At 40.2% G+C, this 26,325-nt stretch overlaps 1 protein-coding gene across 2 annotated transcripts in view; it reads right to left on the bottom strand.

Moving 5' to 3' along the window:
* Nucleotides 1–404: 404 nt before the first annotated feature.
* SPTLC3 (serine palmitoyltransferase long chain base subunit 3) overlaps nucleotides 405–26,325 on the bottom strand; it is a 171,948-nt gene continuing 146,027 nt past the window's right edge. For both annotated transcript variants that reach the window (XM_050746544.1, XM_050746545.1), the window contains 3 exons: nucleotides 15,243–15,378; nucleotides 9,546–9,675; nucleotides 405–4,773 (listed from right to left, as the gene is read on the bottom strand). In XM_050746544.1, the coding sequence (XP_050602501.1) occupies nucleotides 4,660–4,773; nucleotides 9,546–9,675; nucleotides 15,243–15,378 (380 nt within the window). In that variant the 3' untranslated portion in view covers nucleotides 405–4,659. The remainder of the gene's footprint in view (nucleotides 4,774–9,545; nucleotides 9,676–15,242; nucleotides 15,379–26,325) is intronic.

Genomic DNA, 26,325 nt, shown 5'->3' with positions numbered 1-26,325 from the left:
GCACAGTTTCCATGGAATTGGTGGAGGCCTGTGCTATGATAACATCATAGTTCAACTTCTTCCTCTTTCTAATCCTGTTCCCTTACTCTTATGGTGGTATTGTACCATTGTAGGTGGTCTCAGTGGTGTGCTAGTAAAGGTTTAGCAGCCAGCTCTCTAAAGCCCTGACTTGTAGTGTCTGCCAATTTTCATGGTGTAAATACTCCCATTGTGGCCAATTTCAAGCTACCAATCTGATGTCACTGAATAAGGAATTAGAAAGAAATGTGCACAATTTGTTCTCATGACAGTGCAAGCCAACTCCAGCCACCCCTACCAACTTTCCCAGTGAAATTCTTAAATACAAATCTCTGCCTCAGTCTTTTTTCAGGGTAACCTAAACTAAATCAACAGAAAACCATCAATTATTTTCATATTATTTTTATTTATTTTAAAACTAACATTTTACAGGCAGAATAAAGTGAAATTGGTCATTTCAAACGTTTCAGTGAAACATACATTTCTCTGTCTCTTCCTCACACACGCACAGACACATGCACACACACACACACACACCCCCCACATACATCATGACACCATAAGACAATGTCCCGCAATAATTGCCTAGAAATATTTAAAATACAGACTCCTTTTACTTTTCTAAATATTACACAGCTGAGTAGGGCATTCTAAAGAATAGACTTCAAATATGTTGTTCTTACTGTTTTGAGACCAGGAAACATTGCCAAGAATTTACCTGATGCTGTTCGTATTGCTATTATTACAATTGTTATTATTGCTACAAATCAAAATATATATTTAAGAGTTAATGTTTCATCATCATCAGAACTGAGGTTTTTAAATCAGAGTAGGCCATTTATAATATTTGCTATCTCTGAAGAAAAATCCAAAAGAGTATTGTTTGTTTGAAGAACTGTTAAGACTTTTACCCTACTGAAGAGCTGTTGTTGGAATAAATAAATAATCAGAGGTTGAAGGTTGTTTTTTAAAGAGCAGGAAAAGAAAAGAGAAGAAAGATACCACATTCAGGCCAGGTGTGGTGGCTCAGGCCTGTAATCCCAGCACTTGGGGAGGCCAAGGTGGGAGGATCACCTGAGGTCAGGAGTTCGAGACGAGCCTGACCAACATGGAGAAACCTTGTCTCTACTAAAAATACAAAATTAGCTGTGCTTGGTGGCACATGCCTGTAAACCCAGCTACTCCAGAGGCTGAGGCAGGAGAATTGCTTGAACCCAGGAGGCAGAGGTTGCAATGAGCCTAGATCTTGCCATTGCACTGTAGCCTGGGCAACAAGAACAAAACTCTGTCTCAAAAAAAAAAAAAAAAAAGAAAGAAAAAGAAAAAGAAAAAGAAAAGAAAGATACCACATTCAAAGGAAGAAGGTGATGAAAAGGAAATGGGCATCTTATAGGGAATGATACAGACAACTGAAGAAGGAATATTTTACCCAAATGAATGGCAGATTGTTCTTCAATATTGGATCAATTTTTGTAGAAAGAGAAGTTACTTGGAAAATGGGAACAAAATGTCCCAATGAGGAGAAAATGTTGACTGTGGAATAAATTAATTTTACCAGTATATATACACTTAATTATGAACAAGAGAATCAGAACAAGTTTCCTGCTATTAGAGCCAATTGGTTTATTAAATTAGAAGTTTGAATAATGTTCTTAAATTTTGTCATGGATTAGAATCACCCAGGAAGGCTGGCCAAAAATGTAGATTCCTGGACACTACAACTATTATTTTTCAGTAAAGGTCTGGTGTAGGGCCCAGGGGTATGGATTTTAGACAGCTTCCTAGTAAATTCCAAAGCCTGTAGTCTCTGTTAAATCAAAGCATGCCGAAAGGCAATATGGTTAAACATCCATGACACCATCATTTCATAAGGAGATTAGGAATAAGTCTATGCCATTTCCTTATCATACAGAGATGGCCTCCTTACAAATATCATCTGGAACCTTTATCTTCTGCTTTCCTGAAGGTCATTTTCAAGAACATCTTCCATTTATCTCTCAACCAACCAGATTTTCATCTATACCTTTGTACACTTGCTTACTCTGTAAAGGAAAAACGCATACGTGTATGTGTGTGCACATATGTGTACACGTGAACAGAAGGGTTGAAGACTCATAATATTATAGAAAATTCTCTTTTCCAACAGATCTAACCAAGGAGACGTTTTTGGCTCTGATATAGTTATCAAGACTTAATAATCAAATAATTTTAATCATAAATTAAAATCATGAACCTATTAGCCTAGGATTTGAGAGCTTTTTCTTAAAAAAATTAAAAATCTCATTATTCACAATCACCCTCCTAACTAACCTTATTCTATATGACATATATTCTAATATTATTGGCCCTATGGAACCTGGGCACCTTCTAATGCACTCTGGAAGCATTCTTCTTGGATTATACCTGTATATCAACAGTTGTTCTCATACCTGTATATTCAACGTGGACTCTCTGACAGAAATAGGTCCTTTTGTTTTGTACGTTGCAGTGTAATAAATTGCCCCTGAACTCTTGAATCTTGATGAAAAGAGACTAACTTACTCCCTGCCCTCCATGCTGGGTGGGTAAGTAGTTTCCCATGATGAATTAAACCCAATCTCCTCCATGAAAGTAATAATAGTGGACATTCCTGCTCATGAAGACACTCATCTAGGGGCTTAAAACTTGAATGGTAGATGTGAAGGTGTGTGTGAAGATCACAGACAGATCCAGAAAGGAAGGAAGATGTTTATTGCTTTCCATACCTTGTAGAAGGACTAGATGTCGCGCTGTCTTTTTGACTTCCTGTTTCCTTTATAGAACTCAAGGCATTTATGCATTTTGGACAATTAACTAGCAAGAATTTCATTTAAATGCACATATTCAAGAGATGAGAACAGTATGTCTTCCTTTCTTTGCACATTTATGACACATTTTCTTTGCACAAATAATGCATCAGTTTCACTGAGAAGAGTTGGAATTTTGTTATCAAAATCATTGGATGGGAAACGGCATTTTCAGAACCCACCTCTTTTCCTGTTTCACTAACAATATTCCTTACAACCTGTAAACATTCATGAAGAACTCTATTATTGTGATCCATTTTTAAACCAACGCACCCACTTGGAGTTATAATTTCCCCATAAAAAACTTTCCACGCTGATCACTTTTTTCCTTTAATACGCTTTGAGCATCAAGTCACATTGCTCCATCCATCGCAGGCGCTGCGGGTGGAGTTTCTATCTCAGTGCACAGCATGAAAGCATGGGTCCATCTGTGCCACACAAAGCCAAGCCTCTCTTGAAGTGATTTGTTTACAGTGTCATTTGATGGAGTGGAATGTTCTGCAACTCATTCGAACTGTTACAGAAGCTTTGCTAAAAGGTCACCACTGCTCTTTAGAGTGTCCAAATCTGGGCACCATCTGGGAGCTTGTTAAAGATAAGGTTCTCCACGGGCTTTTTCCATACAAATGAGATCGGATTAACAAAAGGCTACTTTTCCATAGAAGTTTGTGTTCATGTTGAGTAGAAGAGAGAGAGAGAAAGAGAGAACACAAGTAGATTACAGTTAGTTACCTCAAAGTGTGCAAGCCCACTTTCTCCCAATTCAGAGGGCATGTAACAAGTGATAGTACCATTGAATAGGCCTAAACAAGGGTGTTGGTCTTGAAAAAGTTAGAATTTGCTTTTAAATGTCCTTCTTGAATCAATACATTCTTCAAATATGGTCTTGGGAGTCTAAAGGACTTCAAAGATGGTCTTGGGAGTTCTAAAGGACATTGAATTTCACCATTTACTTGAAATTCAATAGGAAAATGACAACTAATTTTTTAAGGTAATAGAGGCTATGCAGGGTAAGCATTCACTGTGCACTGCACCAACAAGGTTCAAGTTGTTGTAACTACCGTTTTAGTCTAGGCCTAAAAGTGGCTTGTGCTTGCTTTCTGCCCCCTTTCTTATGAAACAAACGTCTTGAATTTTCCAAACCTCAAAAGCTCAGCTGTAAAACTGTAGGAGACCAGCAAGAGGAAAAGGAAAACTTCCTTCAAAGACATCTCTAGTTGCAGTTGACCAGTTCTGCTTTCCGCCTCGAAACATTAACTATGTCTTTTGACACTTGTCTGTGAAAAACGTCCAAATGTGACAAATGGTAGAAACAACACTTCTTTACCCTCCTGCCTGGAACTTCCCATGATACAGATGAGTTCTAGCTGATGCTTTTGTGAGTGGAACAAGGAAGGTGGCTACTGTCCACCACACTCACCGACATCTGCAGATGGAATAAGTAAACACATAGTGAACTTACTGAATAAAAATTTTAAATCCTCTCATTTGCATTTGGTTGGAACCCCTGAAAGGGTCTGCACAGTAGCAGCTAAAACACAGGCTCATTGCCATTAAAAATATTCTCAGAAGTGTGTGTGTGTGTATTTCTAGTAGAATACTTGGAAGAAGAGAGACTTAAATCTGGAATCATGTTTTTGTCTCTGCAGTCCAGGCTGGAGACATTAAAAACAACAATGTCTCCCTCAGTTCAATCAAGCTGGTCTGGGAACCAAAATCATCCTGAGGAAGGGGGAGAAATCCATTTATTTTCCTTGTGAGGCAAGGAGGAGGTCTTTCTCACAAAGTCTTTGTGTGTCATTCAGGACCAGGAAACTTAATCTTCGAGTTCAAAGCTCGTCTCATCATAGAGCTCAGGACGTGCTGACTTCTTGTGCCGGGAATATTTCAGTTGCAGGAGATCACCCATTTCATCAAGAGCTTCCAAAACCTGCAATGAGATTGCTTTCCAATAGCTATCATTGAACACCTAAGTAACCCTGCTTTGCAGAGCCCAGGTTAATAGCAAGCCTCACAAAGACACACAGTCTTACTTTGCTAGCTTCTTTGATTTTGAAGAAAAGAAGCAAGATCCGTACCATTAGGTTGTGGTTTAAGACCCTAGAGGAATGTTAGATGCTAATTAATTTTATTTATTGGTCTAACTCCATACTATGAATGATATTTTATTTTGAGAGTGTGAAGAGGAGAATAAAAACATGTGACCCATGCTTACCCTTAAAATACTTTATTTTAAAATGTGATGACTTATATGTAATCTTGTGGAAGAAAAAGATAAGGTTGCAGAATGTATTTGAAGTTATATCTTCAAGACACAGCAAACCACCTGGCCAAGAACAAAGTGTAATGTTGTGGGAGCTGATTAACATCATCCTCTGTCCCCTCATGCTACCCCAGGCCTCCTGCTTTTAAATACTCATCTCTGTGTCCCATGAAATACTAGAACTTAACTCACAGGGACTGAGAAGTCATCTGTTTCAACTCTCTTACTTTAGGCGGGTAGACGTATCCCCAGTTTTACACATGAAACAACTGAGATCCAGAAAGTAAAAAAAGGTCATTTTCGATTGTAGTATATCACTAATCCTATGGTATTGGTCATGCCTTTTTAACCTTTCTGAGCCTGTTTTTCTTAACTTGCCAAATGAGGAGGAAGATAATATTAGGGTCTAATACTTTGAAAAAGTAAGGTGAGGGCTGGGCGCGGGGGCTCATGCCTGGAATCCCAGCACTTTGGGAGGCCGGGCGGGTGGACCACGATATTAGGAGATCGAGACCATCCTGGCTAACACGGTGAAACCCCATCTCTACTAAAAATACAAAAAAATTAGCCAGGCGTGGTGGCGGGTGCCTGTAGTCCCGGCTACTCGGGAGGCTGAGGCAGGAGAATGGCATGAACCCAGAAGGCGGAGGTTGCAGTGAGCCAAGATTGCCTCACTGCACTCCAGCCTGGGCAACACAGCGAGACTCCACCTCAAAAAAAAAAAAAAAAAAAAGAGAGAAAAGGTAAGGTGAGGGTTGTTAATGTTAGAATGAGTGACTAATGGGTCTTATGGACTTTCCTCTTTGGGAAATCTTTCAAACTGACATTATTTAAGATTTCCTCCAACATGTTAAGAGCAATTGATTTCTTGGTGGTAGGAGTATGAGTATTTAAAATGTTCTTCCCTGTTTTTGTAAATTTCCTACATCGTATCTCAGTACTAAGAAAAAGTAACCAAAGTTATCTTTAAAATGACACCTCTCTGGGATAGTTTCTATCAATCTTTGCTGAAGGTGGGGGATGGACTAGTTCAGTGGTATCCAAAGTGAAGGACCTGCACATTTGGGGCATCTGTGAGATAATTTATGGAGGATGCAGGAGGAAAACATTAGGATTTCTATTATTATTATTATTATTATTATTTTTTTTTGAGACAGAGTCTCACTTTGTTGCCCAGGCTGGAGTGCATTGGCATGATCTTGGCTCACTGCAACCTCCGCCTCCTGGGTTCAAGTGATTCTCCTGCCTCAGCCTTTCGAGTAGCTGGATTACAGGCATGTGCTACCACGCCTGGCTAATTTTTGTATTTTTAGTAGAGATGGGGTTTCACCATGTTGGCCAGGCTGGTCTCAAACTCCTGACCTCAGGTCATCCACCCACCTCAGCCTCCCAAAGTGCTGGGATTATAGGCGTGAGTCACCGCGCCCAACCTCTATTCACTTTTATCTCAACCTTTTAAACTTTTATTTATGTGTCTCTTATATAATGTACATAATATATTGGTAATGTGTATATCATTTATAAATAATTTATGTTAATGTTTGCTGATCCAAGAACACCCAGAACATACTCGTGCTCAAAGTTAGGTTTCTTTAGCTTGCTGGTATGGGAGAGGGAGGACACTGCGGAAGAACCATGGGCATCTTAGTGACAGGAGGATGGGAGCGGCTTCTCACTGCATTTGAGCTTGTGCCTGAGATGACTCTAAGGAAGCAGGGACTGGTTCTGGGTTGGATGCTGTTAAGAAATGGGAGCAGTTCACTGGCTGGCTATATAGTTATAACTTCTGTGTGAAAGGCGAGAGAATTAAAGCAAGGCTATAGTTGTTATTGGTAAATGAGCAAATGTCACACATGTCGGTCAGAAGAGGGAGACATTAAGTATTGTGGCCTTGTCTCTGTCTTGTCCAAATGTGGTCGCGGAGTGCATGTCTAATATTATTTCTAGTCTATGAGCCTTCAGGTTCAATTGCTACCTTAATGTACTGGCTGTTCATCAGGGTCATTTTCCACTTTCTCTTACATGTACATTAAGGAACTGCTCAAAATTTTCTGTTGAGATGGGTGCTTGATTTGAAAAGTTTAGAGGCATTTGTCTAGATGATTGATGTCTCAGTATCCTTTCAAAGTAGGTATTTTGCAGCAATTAAGAAGTTGTGAAGAGAATCACCTACACGAATACCTCAGTGCTGCTTGGAGCACAAAATTACAAATTCATCCATGCGGTCTGTCCCTCCTGTCATCTCAGGGAACTTGCTTCCTGGCCACACTCTCTTCTCTCCCTTCTGTGCGAGGTCCCTTCTTCACTGTCTTCTTCCTTTAATGTGTAAACATACTCAAGCCTTCTCCACTTTCAAGGGTATTTTCTAATCCTATTTTTTCTTTCTACAGTCAGACTTCTCGAACGTTTTGCCTGCCTTTTCTTTCTTTCTTTTTTTTTTTTTTTTTTTGGCCAAATCTTTTTGCCTGCCTTTTCTTAACACCAACTCATTTCATTTAAAAGAAACAATTTGTTAAAATTCACATTCTGGAAATACATTTTAGCTCATTTTAGAGAATCTGGAAAATATAGAAGGGTGTAAAGAAAATAATGTTCACTCATCTCAAAACCTGGTTAGCTCAGTTGTTAATATGCTATTCAATAATTTGTACTGTGTACCTACTGTGTACAATACACTGGTTTATGTTTTGAGACTATACTGGTGAAGATGAAGGACACGGCAAGTGTGTGTGTGTGTGCGTGCGCACATGTGTACGTGTATAATTTCAAACTCAAATTATCCTCTTTACTCTTTTATTCTTTTATTATTTCTGTTCCCTTCATTCCCTTAAAATGCCTACTCTAAGGAATATCAAGTTCCTACTAATTGCTAATCCAATAGTTTTTTCTCATCCCTCACTGCATTTAAACTTCTTGCAGTTTTGAGGGGCATTTTGACCCTCCTCCTGCTTGAAACTTTCTCCTCTGTATGGAGTTTAATACTACACTGAACATGTCTTTCCTGACTGCTCTAGTTCCATGTAAGTCTGGGTCCCCACCTGTGATTCCTGTATCTACCCTGGAATGTAGGCACTCCGCAGGAGTCCACCCTGTTCACTGTTGCTCACATCTGGACAATTACATATTCTACTGTTGGCTGTAAGGATCCCTCAGTTCCCTAAACTATAGCAGCTCCAGCTTTGCATACTCTCCTAAGCTCTAGAATCTTACTTTTCTTCTATAGGTGGCCCATGGACACATAGTCTCAACATGTCTAGGACTGAGCTCATTCTATTCCCCCACTCCCACTGAAAATTTGCTCTTCCTTACTGTATACCTTATCTCATTTAAGTGCTTCACCATCCTTCTATTCATCAGGGCTAAAGACCTCAAATTGTCTTTGATTCTCTCTTCTCACATATGCACCACATCCAATCATTTGTCAAGTCATGGCAGCTCCACTCATTTGTAATATTTGTTCATGGATTCGTTTCTTTTGTTTCCACTACCATTAGCCTTGTCATCTCTTGTTTTGTTTAAATAGCTACATCTTAGGTCCTTTCCTTTGGCCCCGTTCCTCTCCAATTCATTTGTCACGTTCATTTCATAATGACATGATTGTGTCACTCCACTGATTGGAAGTCTTGAATGATGCTCGGTAACCTTTATTAAAAAGGGCTGGCTCAAAAGCCACTTCCCCTGTGAATCTTCTCCACTCTAATAATTCAGCCCACCTTCATGCTCCCACAGTTTTCTATATTTCTTCTTCAAGATTAATTTATTCTGTCTAGTATTATATGTGTTGCTTGTTTATCAGCATCTTCTCCTAGACTTTTTGCCCCAGGTTTGCACATAGTTGACTCTCAATAGTGTTTGCAAAACTGCATTTATGTTATGTGACTCTTCCCATTATCTCCAAACTGAGTAGATGGCTTCGTTCTCTGATATTACTTATTCACATAACAATGGAAATCAAGGGACAATAAAAGGCAATTTAAAAATCATTTCCGCCTCACTTAGGTGCTGCTGTAATGTGGATTTGTTCTTGTTGTTGGTTTTCCAACATGTTGCTTAGTTGGGTCATATTTTATTATGGCAGATTTCGTGGCTATGAAAAATGGCAGGATACACATAATTAAATCCAAAATAGCATTTTACACCAGGTTTTGCATTTAAGATTAAGTAAATAGAACAACATTTGGCTACTCAGTCAGTCTTTTCTAGGAAACCAAAATACTGATTGAAATCTTCACTAAACTGATTTTCTTTTCTATCTACTGAGTGGTCACAGTGTTGGCTGTTGTTGACGTGCCCTTATTTTTCGGCAGTGACTTTTGTCAGTGTTGTTTTCCTAAATCACCCAAGAGAAACTCAGAGAACCCCAGGCTGTTTCAATAAAAGGACTTGCTTTGAATCCAGGGTACCAGTACTGAGATCCTGTTGGCCTGTGGTGTACTCACCGTGTCTAACATCTCCCGGGTATGGGCTGCTGAAACACAAAACCGAGCCCGAGCTTCTGCGAGGGGAGTGGCTGGAAATCCCACGACCACCACTCCAATTTTTTTCTCTAACATATGCCTTGCAAAAGCCCTTAAGGAGAAGCAAAAAAAGAAAAAAAAAGTGGTTAATTGGGAAAAGACAACATTATCCTGACAAAAAAGGAATATGGCTAATTGACTTCTTTTTTTCTTTTTTTATGATAATAAGTGGAAGATGATTGAAGTTTTTGAACTTCTGTCAAATACAATTGACGAATAAATGGGCAGTCAGCCACTTGGTGCCACTCACGATGGTGTGTGTGGGATTATGGGTCTGACACACTCATCAGGTAATTGTGGATATTGAGTCTTTGACACCAAGCAGAAAATGCTGATGTTTATGACACTGGTTTAACAAATCTGCAGTGACATAAAATCCACCTGCAGGATCCCTAGGTATAAAAACCAAGCAGTTCCTATAATGCAATTCCATAAAGAAAGAATCTATATTAATTGTAAACCTACATGTTTTAAAAACTTAATACCAATAACATAATGTGGAAATTTCAAGGAGCCTATACTTAATGAGTATAATGTGAAGACCAAGATCAGAGGGTCTGTAGGATCCAACCCCAAGTCAATATTCTCACTGCAGCGCCAAAGATTATGTTTTCCATCAAATCAGACATAAGAAATAGCAAGGTCTCCTGATCGTTTCATAAGTGAATGAACATACCCAGGGATGCACAGGGATAATAAACTCAGCGACTGAGTTTAAGAGGAATGGGGCAGAAGGGAGACCAGGAAAAAAGTGTTCACGCAGAGAACCTTACAGCCTATAGGACGTAAGTCATAGAACCAGAAAGCTGTTTGATGCAGGGTAAAACCTTCGTGAGCTATGATTCCTTCTATTCATCCTTCTAGTCTCTTTCTTTCCAGAGCTAATCTCAGTAACAATTCTAGAATATCAAGCTCGAAGTCTGTAAATATCTAGTGCTGAGAGCCAAGGTCAGACAAAAAGTCACTCCAGTGACTCTTTTTCCCCTTTGGGCTCTGTTAGTCTTTGCAGGAAAACTTAATTACTGAGTGACTTTACCCATAAGTGAGGTAAATGCCTCAGATCTGTTCTTAGCATTAAGAGATTGCTGTTGTATTATTTTAGGCTGGAAGCTGACAGCACCAGAGAAACATTCCAATCACAGGTCAGGAAGAATTCTTGAACCAGACATGGAGAACAAGCCTGCCCTTCCATTCACTTGTTTTGCTGTTGAGCAGTCTGCCTTTGGTTGTTTCAGACAGAACATAGGTTATCAGATGAAGCAATGAAGACTGCAAGACCTACAAGATGCATAGCTTCTCTGGCCCCCTGGCTTGGGCGAGGCAATATTAGCCCTTTGATTTCAACTAGGAAGGTTGGAAGGAGATGAAGCTTTCTAGCTGAGAAAGCTTGAAAACAGAGACTGTTCTTTCCCTTTCTTGATCACCCTATGGAAGGCTGCCCACGGAACTGCACAGAATGAGAGCTCATAATTGTCTGAGAAACAAGTCAAGTGCTTTTATTGCTAGAGTACAAACCACCTGACCCCTGATCTCAGGCCAGTTTTTGGGACTCCCAGAAGACCGCTTTCACTGTCTGCATGTTTCTCTTTGTACCAAAGGAAGCACGTTTTGCCAAAGAATGCAGAGCAAAATATATGACTCTGTTGATTCATTAGGCTAATGTGGCGTCTCCCTGGAGCACTTCTGAATTTAAACCTTACACTACTAAAGCTAGTGTTCTTAAGTTAATATGTATGATTGCACTGGAAATTTTATATAATGAGCCTTTGTGTTTGTACTCCCCGAAGCAATTGGCAATAGGCTGAAAGAAACTAAACTATGTGAAATAATAATAATAATAATAATGATAATAAACATTAGCATTGCATTGTATGCAGAATCACTACCTCTTGTATAACACCATCTTCCAAGTGTATTACATGAACAGGGGAAGAAAAATGCAAACCCTTTACCAAATACCAAATACAATACATTCTTGATTATTTAAGTATGTTTTATGGGTGAAATCACATTACACAGCTCTCTAGAAGATTCCAGTGGTAGACTTATAACAAGGCTTTGTTCAAAAGGATAACTTGCTACAGACTATGTTTTCATTCTGCATAGGAGGAAACGTGGAGATCACCATTCTTTAGTAAAATCAAAGGTTTTAAAATGACCAAATGAAAGAAGTGCTTCCACACTGGCTTATACAATTAACACCCTATTTCAAAAACGTCTCTACCTATAAACTTCCAACAAAGAAATATCACAGAAGGGAACAAAGCCAGACAGCAGGGCAAACTCTTGCCAGCAACTCCTACCGGTAACAGATAATACTACCTTTTGTAACTAACCTGTTCTGTTTCGTTAGGTGAGCCAGATTTTTTTTTTTTTCTGTTTGTAGTGATTGCTGCCTTTTGAATCACCAATGATGACATTAAAAATAGTTATAGTTATACTCTGTGTTGCTTTAATGAGATGTGCATTTTTTCCCTATGGACTAAAGCTTGAGAGATTGTGTTCTGTGTTCAAAAGAGCTCTAATTTATGAAGCCAATGAAACTGGCTTTGAATTCTAGGCTCTGCTGCCTGCAACCTGTGTGAGTCTTAGAGAGCAATTTTTTTTTTTTTTTTTTTTTTTAGACAGAGTTTCATGCTTGTTGCCCAGGCTGGAGTGCAGTGGTGTGATCTCAGCTCACTGCAACCTCTACCTCCCGGGTTCAAGCGATTCTTCTGCCTCAGTCTCCCAAGTAGCTGGGAGTATAGGTGCCTGCCACCATGTCTAGCTAATTTTTTTTTTTTTTTTGTATTTTTAGTAGAAACAGGGTTTCACTGTGTTGGCCAGGCTGGTTTCAAACTCCTGACCTCAGGTGATCCACCTGCCTCGGCCTCCTAAAATGTTGGGATTACAGGTATGAGCCACCACACCCGGCCTTAGAAAGTAATTTGACCTTTCCAAGTCTTAGCATCTTCATATATAAACTAGGGCTAAACATCCTACCCTCCATGGGTAATCACTGAGGTCTAATAGCCTTACTTAGCATATATTTAGTACTCTGTGATATTAGCTCTTCTTAAAAAACAATCTTAAGTTGAAAGAAACAAGATGGTTTGACATATTATCCAGTGAATATAGCAATATGGAAGTGGAGTGTAGCAGGATCTTTACCTACTATTTTTTTCTGGACGTTTTATTTTTCGTAATGCAACCAAAAATTGTAATAATTATTTTGGAGAGCTGTGCAACCATGGTGACTCAACCTTGTACTCAGTTGAAACTGATAATGATCATCATTGTTGCAGAGTAGTAGTAGTAAAATGGCTACCACTGATTGAATGCTTAGGGCACGCCAACTACTATATTAGGTGCTTTGTACACATTACTAAAAATGACATTATTAATGACTTTATTGATTAATGCTATTAATAATGACAGCTAACACTGAATAGCTCTTATATAAGAGGTAACATGCTAACTGCTTTATGGACATCATCTTGTTTAATCTTCACAGTAACCTTATGAAATCGATACTATTATGTCCCATTTTATAAATGAGAAAGCTGGAGCTTCAGAAAGCTGAGTAACTTGTCCAAGAATCCCCAGCTAGGAAGAGGAATAATCAAATTTCTTTTTGATTCCAAACCTTTCACCACACCATAGAGCATAACTTTTATATGAAGCATATTGTTCATAGCATATTGTATGAATTCTTGAAGTTACGTGCATTTGTTTTCACTACTTATGGACTCTTCTCATTGGGTTGGTTCAGTTTTCCAACCTGTTGGAATTCTAATTCTGGCTTTTGTTATTAAAGTTGGAACTATCCAGAACACTCCCTACTGTCAGTGTAACACTCCAGAATTATGTGTGTTTTACCTTGGACACGTTTATTTTCAGTGCCTTCTTTTGAGCTAATGATAAAATACTAGATAAACCTGAGCTAAGTTTGGACTATTTCTTCCAACACACATCATTTCCCCAATCATTTTGAATAAATGTATGTGTGTCTGTGCATGTGTGTGTGTTTGTGTGTCTTCAAAAATCAGGTGGTTAAAGGCCTTTGGATTGTCTGCTACTTTCAGTCACCGTTGTCACCCCTCCTTGACATTATCACGGAGCAGTACGATGTATAACATTTCTGTGGCACATTATGTCCTCAGACACTTCAGGCACTGTTTTCCTGACCAAATCTGTGAACAAAGGGCCAACTGGTGGGAATGATGTGGCATGCTAAAAACTCATGTGTGTTTTAACTGCTTGTGATTTTGCTGTGGTAAAATGGCCCAAGACATAGTCTGAAGAATCAGTCTTTTAGGAACTTAAAACTCAGTCTTGCCCTCTGTGAGTTTTCATGAGTAAGCCCCAAGCCTCTTTGATTGGTATTTTTCTATACTTCAAGTACTCTGCCAATCTAGTCAGGCTATTAGAGAGTCAAACAAAGTTCCGGCAATGGGTTACACTGGAGGGGAGTTAGGACCACTAGAATCTGATGCATAGTATGTTGAATATGAATTTCTATCATGTGCTTGGTCAGAGACACAAACATTTTACCTTCAGAAAGGATTTTAGTTAACTTCCTTTTTTTTTGAGACAGGGTCTCATTCTATCACCCAGTCACCTAGGCTGGAGTGCAGTGGCACAATCTCAGCTCACTGCAACCTCTGCCTCCTGGGGTCAAGTGATCCTCCTGCCTCAGCCTCCCTAGTAGCTAGGACTACAGGCATGCACCACCACGTCCACCTAATTTTTGTATTTTTAGTAGAGACAGGGTTTCACCATGTTGGCCAGGCTGGTCTCGAACTCCTGACCTCAGGTGATCCACCTGCCTCACCCTCCCAAAGTACTGGGATTACAAGCATGAGCCAATGTGCTCTGCTAGTTAACTTCCTCTTAACAACATGTAATTAGTCTAATTATATTAGTCTCTAGTAGGTTGGAGAAGGACTCACGTATAAAATTGTCCCTGCCAAACTGACAAAAAATCATGTTCTCCTCTTTATACAGTTGTTGCTAATGCTCAGTTTCAAAGTTGCAATCAAGTAAACAACCCCCAAACAGGTTCACAGTAAGGGCATGAGAAACTGAGCATGAGCTTCAATGTGAGCCTTGGTTTGGGTTTTTGCATCTTAGTTTTACTGCTGTTTGACTTGTATGACTTGGGGCAGGTTGCTTAACTGCTCTCAGCCTCAGCTTCCCCATGCTTGAAGTGAGAATGTCCTCTTCTGAGGATGGCCACAGAGTTCAATGGGAGAAAGCACAGAGCCTGATCACATTGTTTTGATGGTAATATGGGGAGAGATGATCTTCAGAAGTTCTCCCTGAGAATGGTCTTGGGTCAGAAGGAGGCTCAGGATCGTGCTTAATTTACAGGTGAGGCTGAGGGAGATAAGTGATTTCCCTGATTTCACAGGACTTGAATTTAGGGAGACAGCTCAATCTTAGCACCTGGTTCCCTTTCTGTAAGACCTGTGGGAAGGGTCTAGCTGATAGGCTGGCAGGTGGCTTCTGAGCAGCTGTATGAGTGAATTCTGAACTCAATCACCCCATTCCAAATGCATAATCTAATGCCTGTGCCAAAAAGCCATCTTAGGTCACCTTGGGGTTTAGGTGTGATTATGAGATGCCTTGGATACTTACGCTACTTTACCAGGCATGTAAAGAAGCAGAGGAACAACAGGAGAATTCTCATTGCCATAGATAATGAATCCCATTTCCTGCAGTCTTTGTCTGAAGTATCTTGTGTTTTTTGCAAGTTGCCGTACTCTCTGCAACCCTGAAAAGAGACAGGCATGAAATCCATCAATTTCCGCTAGAAAGAGGGAAGTAAAGTTCAGGTCAACTTGGCAAGCATCTCTAAGTCTTTCTGCAGGTCAGCAGCACTAGCTGGGAGGAGGAAGTAGGGAAGGGAGATATCTCCTGGGGAGTAGGTGTGGGCACTGATGCCCAGGTACTGCACTGAACCTGGAAGGCAGGAAGAGAGGTAGATGATGCTGTGAGGTGCTGCAAGCAACTGAAGCCAGGCTACGCTAGAAGGCCAGTGGGAGGCAGGGGAGGTACCTATTTTTTATAGACTCTGTGCAAAGTACCTTAAAAACACCAACACGAGAGAAGGGAGTGTTATTAGAAGTAACATAACCACTTCCCCCCACCCCCCATGCTTCATAGCAGATATTGGTAGATGCTTTTTAGCTAAACTGAATTGGCTCATTAAATTGTCCCTCAGTTAAATCTCTAACCCAAGGATCCTTCATCCAATCTGAATTTGTAGGGATAGCACATTCATAGACAAAGGTAAGTCCTGCTGAGATCAGGGCTGTTTTTTGAGGCATTTGGTGGTAGACTAACAGAAGGGAGGAAAGAGGGGGACTCCTGCTTTCCCAAGCCAGAAAAAAGGACAACATTGACCGAAAACAGAAGGACAAGCAAAGTACATACAGGGATCCATGTCAAGGTTATTGGTGCTTCAGCTCTAAGTCTTATATCCTTTGTCCTAAGTGTGTGTCCCAGTGCAGTGTTCACACATGTGAGATGTCAAAGTGATGAAAGAGCAGAAAGTCCCATCCTGAAGATTCCTGTCTACTCAGGTCCTGCTTCAAAATAGGTGGGTAAGTAAGCCAGCCAAAGCTAGATAGTATTTGCTCAATAAGAATGAATAGGATTAAACACTGAAGTCCCCTAGAAATCAGCTCAAAGTTTGCATTTGATGCAGGATTGCTGCTGGGCAGGAATGTGTCACTACAGTCTTATATCTTACTGGTTGTCTTTAGCGGACCTCCATTCTGAGTGGTGAGATGTTCAGACGAACTGGTCAGAGATTCTGCTCTAGAGGTTATACAATGTTTTGAACATCACTCATGGGTGTTTGTAACTCTTCAGATGGAAATAGGGTAAACATTTCAGTAAACATGTCAATCACAGTCATCTGGTCTCTTCTTAGAGAAATAGCCCCAGATTGTGCCTTGACAAAGAATTGAGCAGTGGGCATCTTGTGCTCAGTATCCTTCTCCAGAGAATCATACTGTTGAGTAGGGTTGGCCCTGACTTTCCTCTTTTCTACAAGGTAGTATGAGGGCCAGTCTTGATCAGTTGGAATACTTCATCCCCCTGATTATTGGTTTGATGATGGAGCACAACTAGGGACTATTTGAGTCTTTCTTTCAGATCGACTGAGGAAGAAGTGTAAGCATCAAATAATTATAAAGCTGCATCTTTGGTCCTCTCCTGGAGGAAGCCTGCTTGAGAATGATATTGACTTACATAGAAGTCACTGTGCAGGACACTGAGAGTCCTGATGGCATCACCTGAACCTTTGGGTCTAGCTGTGCCTAAGCCAGACCATTTTTTTAGACTTCCCTGCTGTATGAGCCAATACATTTCCTCTTCTGCCTCCTATAACCAAATGTGTCCTGAATAATTCAGGTGGTGGCTACTAATTGGATCAAGTAGCCTCTAAAGGACAATAATAATATCAACAACAACAATAATTATAGCTCACCCATATGTGATGTCACCATTGTTATAAGTTCTTGACATTTATTGATTTAGTCATCACAACAACCAAACTGGTATAAGAACTGTAATCCTATGTTATACACAAGGAGAAGCCAAGTAACTTACACAAATGTAGGTGACCAAGCCAGAATTGGATTCTAGAATCTTAGATTCTAGAATCTTCTAAAGATCAATAAAACTCTCATTTCTGCCAGCTGTTTGTATTATGATTTATATATATATATAATATGTATAAATACATATAAAATATATTATATATAAATACATATAAAATATATTATATATATAAATATATATATATTTTTAAGTAGAGGCAGTTGAGAGTTGAAGGCTGAGCAAGTGCTTGATGGACTCATGTTGTGAGTGGTTGGGTAAGGTATTGCTAGCATAGCATATCGCTAGGTTGGAGTCTAGGGCCCCCTTCACTTTAGGTAGAGGTCCTGAAGGGCTGTGTCCAAGGAGCGAGGGTGAACCAGGTATAGACAAGCTCCCAAAGGCACTTTCTTTACCCAGACATCTAACATTTTTTCACTAGTCTCTATCACTCACAAAATACTTCAAATATTCCTTTAAGTTTTCCTTTGGTCATTGGGCCTAAATGGACTTAACTTCTGTGATACCTTAATTGTGTTAACGATACGGTATATGCAGAGAAATGGAGATTTAGTTGAGTGGAACACAGACCAAGGAGCAAGATGCTAAATGCCCCGATCGTCCATGCTTGTTTTCTGTTACTTTCTTTTTCCCAACTCCAGTTCTCAGGGATGATCCCTCCCCAACTCTGCCAGCTCCCAGCAGGCAGATTGGGATGGAGAGGTCATCCGGCTTATTGTTCTTTCCTAGGGATGCTGACATCTCAGCCCCTCTATCCTGACCACAGACAATGAATGGAGCATGCCCTTGACCCAAAGGCAGTCCACTTTGGTGTTTGCAAGGAAGCCATACATTGGTCTATCATAGGAGCTTTGAAAAAGAGACAATAAATATAAATTAAACAAACCAGATCTTCTTGCTATTACAGTGTGGATGTGAAAAATCTAGAGAGGATGGTAGTAAAATTTAGCTGGTAGTAAGAGTAGAAATTGAAAGACATAGAAAAAACGCTTATTGGCAGAATCTGTGAGACAGAGTAAACTATTGGTTGGTAGAAGTTGTGGCTACCTATAAAGAAGAGAGGTGGGCAGTTCAAGGTTAGTCAGTAACAATAGGAATAGTAAGATATAAAAACAGAAGAGCTTATAGTCTTGTGAGAGAAACAGACATTAATCAAATAATCACACAAATGGTTGTAAAATTGCAACTCTGATGAGCAGTGTAGAGAAATGTTATGTGGTGTTATGAGAGCTCATAAGAGGGAGACTGGACCAAATCTGGAAAAAATCAATAAACGATGAACGAACAAAGATCCAAAGGATGAGCAAGTATTAACCATACAAAAAGCTAAAGGAGAGTATTCCAGGCCTAGCAAATAGGTGCAATGGTCTTGTGGTTTGTAGAAGAACACAGAAGTTGTGAACAAGGCAAGACGTAGTTGAGGGTGGGACAAGATGAGGCTGGAAAGATGAATGGATTGTCTAAAAAAGAAAAAATGAGGTGAGACTATAGGGATTGAAGAATCCCACACTTGATGATTGGAAGAAGTAGGAATAAGATGAATTTGAAAGGGAGACAAAATAGCAGCAACCAGAGAGGGAGAAAACAAAGCCGGACATAGAATAGTGTTCCTTGGTTTTATCAACATGACAACTCATTGACAACCTTTACTTTGGAGTCCCTGGATGGAACTTTGATTTTAAAGAAAGAAACAGGTAGTTCCAAGTATGGTTTCTTAGTTCATATTCCTTTAAAAATCCCCAATTCTAAATTTGCAATGTGAATAGAAGTAAGAAATCCAGAGACGCGTAGAAACATCTGTGTGTCTCTCTCTATATATATGCTTAGACACAGTCTCCTTTGTGCTAAAAAAAAGGAATTTTATAACATGCTGGTGTGTCCCTTGGAAACTTGTATGTTTACAGAGCTTATTGGAAGTGCAGGATTAGAAATTAAGAAGGAGAATATTTGCCTTACCTAAGAAAAATCACCCATACATTGAAACTGTGTTTAGAGAGTTAAGAACATGTGGAGTAGGGGGAGATTGTGGACAGAAGGAAAGGAAAAGAGAGCTATGGTAAGGACTGTTTTAAAGGTGATTGAAATCAAGGCACAGAGATACATCTCAGCCACCAAAATATATTCCATATGGCCTGTCCCCGTGTGCGTTCAGCACTTTTGTGGCTCATTAGCTGCACAATGAACAGATGACTTAATCAGGCTGGGCCTGATGATTCCTACATGTTCCCCCTTGAAGACTAGAAGGATTTCCTGGCCTGGAAGTGCCTGAGTGGCTTCAATTGCTTTTCCCAATGGCATTATCTTTGCACTTGCCTATAATGATTCATCTATCATTGGCTGCCTAGCTACTTAATTGGCCCCGGCTGTCCCTGCTTCCTTGATTAACCCAAGAAACTGGATCATCAGCTAATGTCACCATTTCACTGCTTCCAGATCCTTCAGAGACTTTACCGAACAGATGATGTCCAGGGGTCTCTGACGCCTAAGAACTAAATGTTTTACTCTTCCCTATCTTTCCTATCTTTGAACCATTTAGCACAGCATGGCTGACAAGCCATTATGACACACTTTGTGGTTGCCACACTTTCTCATATAGGTCACTACAAATGCCTTTGAGGTCTTTTGCGTTTGCCAAGATACAGCTCCTTTCAATTACTGTATTGCTCATTCTTCAAAATTGAAAACATTCTCATACTCTTGGAAGGCCTAGGGACAGAGGTGGAATTTGTACATATAAAACGCTACTCATCTAAACAGGATGCAAATGATTTTATTAATTACATTGGGCTTTGAGGTTTTTGCTTGAAGAGTGATTTGCAAAAGTAGAAGCAATATTTGGTGCATGTTCTTTTGTACAGGGACAGGCCATGCTAGGATGGCAAAAGGAAGCTTTGGAGATTGGGCACTGCGGCCACATCCCCTTAAAGACACTCAGAGTCTCCAATTAAGTAGTTTCTGATCCTTCTTCTACATATTACACAGAAGACAGGGAAAGTCCCTACTCACGTAAATAAGTGAATGAAAAAATCTCTTACGTAGCCTTCTGCAGAGTTTCCATAAGTATTTGTCATATTTTGGATTCTCTGAGGAGGCTGTTGAGTGGAAAAGGAATAGGCTTTGGAGTTAAGTGGGATGGGAATCAAACTCCATCTGGACAGCATAAAATCTAAAAATCTCAGTTTTAGCTGTAAATTAGAGATAAGCTTATCTTACAGGAAAATTGGGAGAAATCAAGAAGTTAATGTAGGAAAAGTGCTTAGTACTGTATCTGGCATTTGGTAAGTCCTTGAAAGGGGAATTGCCATTTTCTGCTGGACAATAGTTCTCTGCAGCCTCAGTGCCATCTCACAGTCATCTGGAGAGCTTGGCAAACCTTATGTCCAGGCTGCACCCCAGACCCATTAAATCACGATCTCTGGGGATGGGACCTGGCATGAGTTTTGGATTTAACAAGGCTCAGCCAAGCAGATTGGGATGTCTCAGAAATAGCTGCCATTCCTGGTCCACCTCTAGGGCCATGCATGGCCTTTTCTGGGTATCTGAATGCAGCCTGGCTGAGCTATGCTCCTACACTGGATGTGACAAATAAAAATGGGCATATGTGGTAGCCTCTTGTTTGGCATGATTACTTCCCAGCAGTTCCTGAGTGCTCAGTTTCCTGAGATATGTTTTTGTGGGGGTGACCTGCTCTCCTGACGGCTACGTGCTCTGAAGCTTTCACTCATCTTAAGATCAGCCTCCCTGTCAACCCCACCCCTCTCATGAGGGTGGTTAAATCAAGGGTGAACCTACCCTGGCTGATGACCTGTCTGTTCCTGTTCTATCTCCTCTGATTTCTGTCTTTGCTGGCTTTGAGAGATAGGCTAGGTTAACAGAGGCCACAAATACTTTAACCTCCCCTCCGATGCTGTTAAAACAAAACCAGCTGGGTCAGGGGAAGAAAAACAAATAAAACACAAAGCCTCTTACTACAAAGCTTTGCAGTCCCCTAATAAAAACAATGGTCAGTGGCATTTCCAAAAATATGTTTAGGACAACTCAGTCTCCCAGAGGCCCAGAAAGAATTACAGATGGTGGAAACTACCAGAATGACCTGTCTTAAAGAAGGAAAATTTCTTCTCTGTCGAACCATTGGCATGCAAAAAAAGAGAAAGGCATTTCCCCCATAATCCTAAGCAAAAGAGATGGGCTTAACGAGTTTGTGAGCCAATACCATTGTCACTGTCTATTTTCTGCAGGCTTTGCAATCTCATTTTCTAACAGGAAACATGAATATGCCCAGATACCATGGGATGACTTATTTTATTATTTCCCAGGCTTGAAAATATATGTTCAGAAATATACCCAGCTCTATCCCTCCTTAAATTATTCAGCACACGACCACTGTCCAGAATACAGACTGCATGATCTCAAACATGCTCCTAGGCAGTATTGCTTGGAAAATGAGGTCCTTGTCTTTAGAGATGGGAAGTCACGTTCCATAAAACATTTCTCACATTTTAAGAAGTTGATATTTCTGAAAAATTAACCCATGGAAAATCAAATTGATATTAAAGAATGCCTGCAGTGGTCTAAGAATGCCTAATTTCCCCTGCCCCTCCCTGCTTCTCTATCTGCCAGTTTACGCTGGTTTTTTTCCCCTGGCTTGGCGAGGGGGCAGAGGGTGATGGGGAGAGACCTTGGAGTAAAGTTTCAACGTGGCAGCAGGAAGCCAGCGTCTGTTATTTTAAGCACTGGACACCAGACAGGACATTTTGTTTCCAACACACTCAGGGGCAGAGAGATCTCAGTAAAGATCAAGAGGCTACAGAGCAGCAAGAATCATAAGAATCACATTAGCACTGACAAGCTTCCCAGTGGGGTGGAGAAAAGAGCATTTGGAGTGGTTTACTAAGAGGAATGCATTTTTATCAGGCACTGAAGCTCTCCCTTTTGATGTTGGGATTCCAGGTCTATGGCATGTTTTATAGTCACATACACATGTTCCAAGGACTCTCCAGGCTGTTCAGTCTTGCCCCTGTGGAATGCATGCAGGAGCAGGCTGGACATCAGGGGTGGGCAGCCATCTGCATGGCCTGATTTCGAGGGCCCTGGGAAGACACCCTGCCTCCACCTCCCACCAGCTGCTCACATACACGGTTAGTTATTTAATCCCCAAGCAAGGATGAGAATGGACATTTCTTGTGCACCTACTGTGAGCCAGGAACTGGCTTTTTGGGCTCACTTCACAGATGAGGAAACTGAGGCCTGGAGATCAGGAATGCATTACCCAGCTGACCTGGAAATTGGCAGTGCCTAGGAGACTATCAAAGGTGGCTCTTTGGAAAACCTGGTAAACTCACTCATGATGAGGCGTGAATTCCATCATTCACGGAGTCATACACTTCACAAATGAAAAGTACTCACTATGTACAGGAGCCAGACCAGCTGCTGAGGTGGGAATAGAAGATGAAAAATTTCTGACACTGTTTGGAACAAATGATCTAACAGGAGACAAGGCAGATATCAAATAACATACAACCAAAAATAGGTGCCATGAGACAGATGTAGACATTTGCGTAGTATTATTGCTTCCTGAATACTTATAAAATGAATGATAAGATATTACTTTGCATTTAAATAGAGAGTAATATTTTAGCAAGTCATTAATTATGTAATTTTACACATTAAGTGAGGTAATATGGGAAGCTGAGGGCCTTCTGGGAACCCTTGTAAATCAGTGATTTTTTTTTTTTAATTTTAATTTTAGGTTTCAGGGTACATGTGAAGGTTTGTTACATAGGTAAACACATGTCGCGGGGATTTGTTGTACATATTATCTCGTCATCCCGGTATTAAGCCCAGTACAATAGTTCTCTCTTCTGTTCCTTTCTCTCCTCCTATCCTCCTCCCTCAAGTAGACCCCAATGTCTGTTGTTTCCTTCTTTGTGTTCATAAGTTCTCATCATTTAGCTCCCACTTATAAGAACATGTGGCATTTGGTTTTCTGTTCCTGTGTTAGTTTGCTAAGGATAATAGCCTCCAGCTCCATCCATGTTCCTACAAAAGACATGATCTTGTTCTTTCTTATGGCTGCATACTATTCCATGGTGTGTATGTACCACATTTTCTTTATCCAGTCTGTCACTGATAAGGATTTAGGTTGATTCCATGTCTTTGCTATTGTGACTAGTGCTGCAAGGAACATTCACATGCATGTGGCTTTATGGCAGAACTATTTATATTTGTCTGGGTCTATGCCCAGTATTGTGATTGCTGGGTCAAATGGTAGTTCTACTTTTAGCTCTTTGAGGAATCACCATACTGCTTTCCACAATGGTTGAACAAATTTACACTCCCACCAACAGTGTGTAAGTGTTCCCTTTTCTCTGCAACCTCACCAGAATCTGTTGTTTTTTCACTTTTTGATAATAGCCATTCTGATGGCTTTTATCATCAGATAAGATGCCATCTTATCCGATGTGGTGTGAGAAGATATCTCACTGTGGTTTTGATTTGCATTTCTCTAATGATCCCTGATATTGAGGGTTTTTTTCATATGCTTGTTGGCCGCATATATGCCTTCTTTTGAGAAGTGTCTATTTATGTCCTTTGCCCACTTTTTAATGGGGCTGTTTTTCTCTTGTAAATTTGTTTAAGTTCCTTATAGATGCTGGATATTAGACCTTTGTCAGATGCATAGTTTGCAAAAATTTTCTCCTATTCTGTAGGTTGTCTGTTTACACTGTTGATAGTTTCCTTTGCTGTGTGTAAGCTCTTAAGTATAATTATATCCCACTTGTCAATTTCTGCTTTTGTTGCAACTACTCTTGGCATCTTTTTCATGAAATATTTTCTCGTTCCTATGTCCAGGATGGTATTGCCTAGGCTGTCTTCCAGGGTTTTTATAGTTTTGGGTTTTACATTTAAGTCTTTAATCCATCTTGAGTTGACTTTTGTGTATGGTGGAAGAAAGATGTCCAGCTTCAAATCTTCTGCATATGGCTAGCCAGTATTTAGGTATTATTTAGGTTGATTCCGTGTCTTTGCTGTTGTGAATAGTGCTGCAAGAAACATTCACATGCAAGTGACTTTATGGCAGAATTATTTATATTGTCCCTATTTAATAAATGATGCTAAGTGCTTTCCCCATTACTTGTTTTTGTCAAGTTTGTTGAAGATTAGATGGTTGTAGATGTGCAGTCTTATTTCTGAGCACTCTATTCTGTTCCATTGGTCTATGTGCCTGTTTTCTTACCAGTATCATGCTGTTTTGGTTACTTAGCCTTGTAGTATAGTTTGAAGTTGGGTAACATGATGCCTCCAGCTTTGTTCTTTTTGCTTAGGATTGTCTTGGGTATTTGGGCTCTTTTTTGGTTCCATATGAATTGTAAAATCTTTTTTTATTTTCTAGTTTTGTAAAGAATGTCATTGGTAGTTTGATAGGAATAGAACTGAATCTGTAAATTGCTTTGGGCAGTATAGCCATTTCAATGATGCTGATTCTTCCTATCCATGAACATGGAATGTTTTTCCATTTGTGTGTGTCTTCTCTGGTTTCTTTGAGCAGTGTTTTGTAATTTTTGTTGTAGAGATCTTTCACCTCCCTGGTTAGCTCTATTCCAAGGTATTTTATTCTTTTTGTGGCAATTGTGAATAAGATTCTTTTCTAATTTGGCTCTCAGTTTTGCTGTTGTTGGTGTATAGAAATGCTAGTGATTTTAGTACATTGATTTTGTTTCCTGCAACTTTGCTGAAGTCGTTTATCAGCTGGAGGAGCTTTGGGGCTAGTACTATGGGGTTTTCTAGATATAGAATCATGTCTGCAGAGATAGTTTGATTTCCTCTCTTCCTATTTAGATGCCCTTTTTTTCTTTCTCTGGCCTCAAAATCAGTGATTCTTAACCAGAGAAACACACCAGAGTCTTCTGGAATTTTTTTTTTCAAGAATACACATAGTAGGCTGGGTGCGGTGGCTTACGCCTGAAATCCCCGCACTTTGGGAGGCCAAGGCAGGCGGATCACGAGGTCAGGAGATCAAGACCATCCTGGCTAACACGGTGAAACCCCGTCTCTACTAAAAATACAAAAAAATTAGCCAGGCCTGGTGGCAGGTGCCTGTAGTCCCAGCTACTCGGGAAGCTGAGGCAGGAGAATGGCGTGAACCTGGGAGGCGGAGCTTGCAGTGAGCCGAGATCGTGTCACTGCACTCCAGCCTGGGCGACAGAGCAAGACTCCGTCTCAAAAAAAATATATATATATATACATACATAGTAGGCCTCCCTCTGCAGACATTCTTCTCCAGAAGGACTAGGTTGGACCTATCAGAAAGACTCACTGGGTAACTGTGGTGTGTACCCCCAGTTAAGAACCACTGCTAAAAGTCACAAATTATATTGTGTTTGTTGATTCTCTAAAAATCATGATTGATGATAACTGAAGACACCAGAAAATAATTCAGCCTCAAGAAATTTTTGTGCTTAGTCAATGGATTTGTGCATCAGGTTCCATCTGCCTCTATATCTATAGAGATGAGCAAGTCACTCATCAGCTCTAAGCCTCAATTTACTGATCTGTTAAATGGGGATGATAGTAATGCTACTACATCTATTTCCCAGAACTTTTGGGAGGATGATTGATTCAGCATCTGCTTACTTAGTACCTATTATTTGTAAGTGGCTGTTGTGTTCAGTGGAAGATTAAAATATCAGTGTGTCCACTATTTTCAAGGGTCTCATAAACTAGAAAAATTAATCATAACAGAAGATAGAAAATCAAGTGCCCAATGAAAGAAGTGCTCTGCGAGTTCGAAGGAGACCTAGAGATGGTAACTTAACATCTTGTGGACACACGTTTGGGAATGCAGAGGAGAGGGATGAGTACTTGCCTAGAATGTTTCGGTTCCAGTCATGGGAAAGATCAGTAGAGTTAGATCATCATAAGCTAAAAATGCCGCCTTGAGAGTCACTATTTTTTGATGGGTATTAGAGAGCCCTGGAAGCATTATAAGTGAACATGACATATTCTGAGGGGGGTTAGGAAGACAAAGCTTATAGTGTACAGTGCATGGATCAGGATGAGGGAAAAACTGGAGGTAGCAAGACTAGTCAGGAAG

The sequence above is a fragment of the Macaca thibetana genome, chromosome 10, assembly GCF_024542745.1.
Source record: "Macaca thibetana thibetana isolate TM-01 chromosome 10, ASM2454274v1, whole genome shotgun sequence".
NCBI lineage: Eukaryota > Metazoa > Chordata > Mammalia > Primates > Cercopithecidae > Macaca > Macaca thibetana.
The sequence above is the reverse complement of the archived record's forward strand: the minus strand, read 5'-3'. Positions and strand labels throughout refer to the sequence as shown.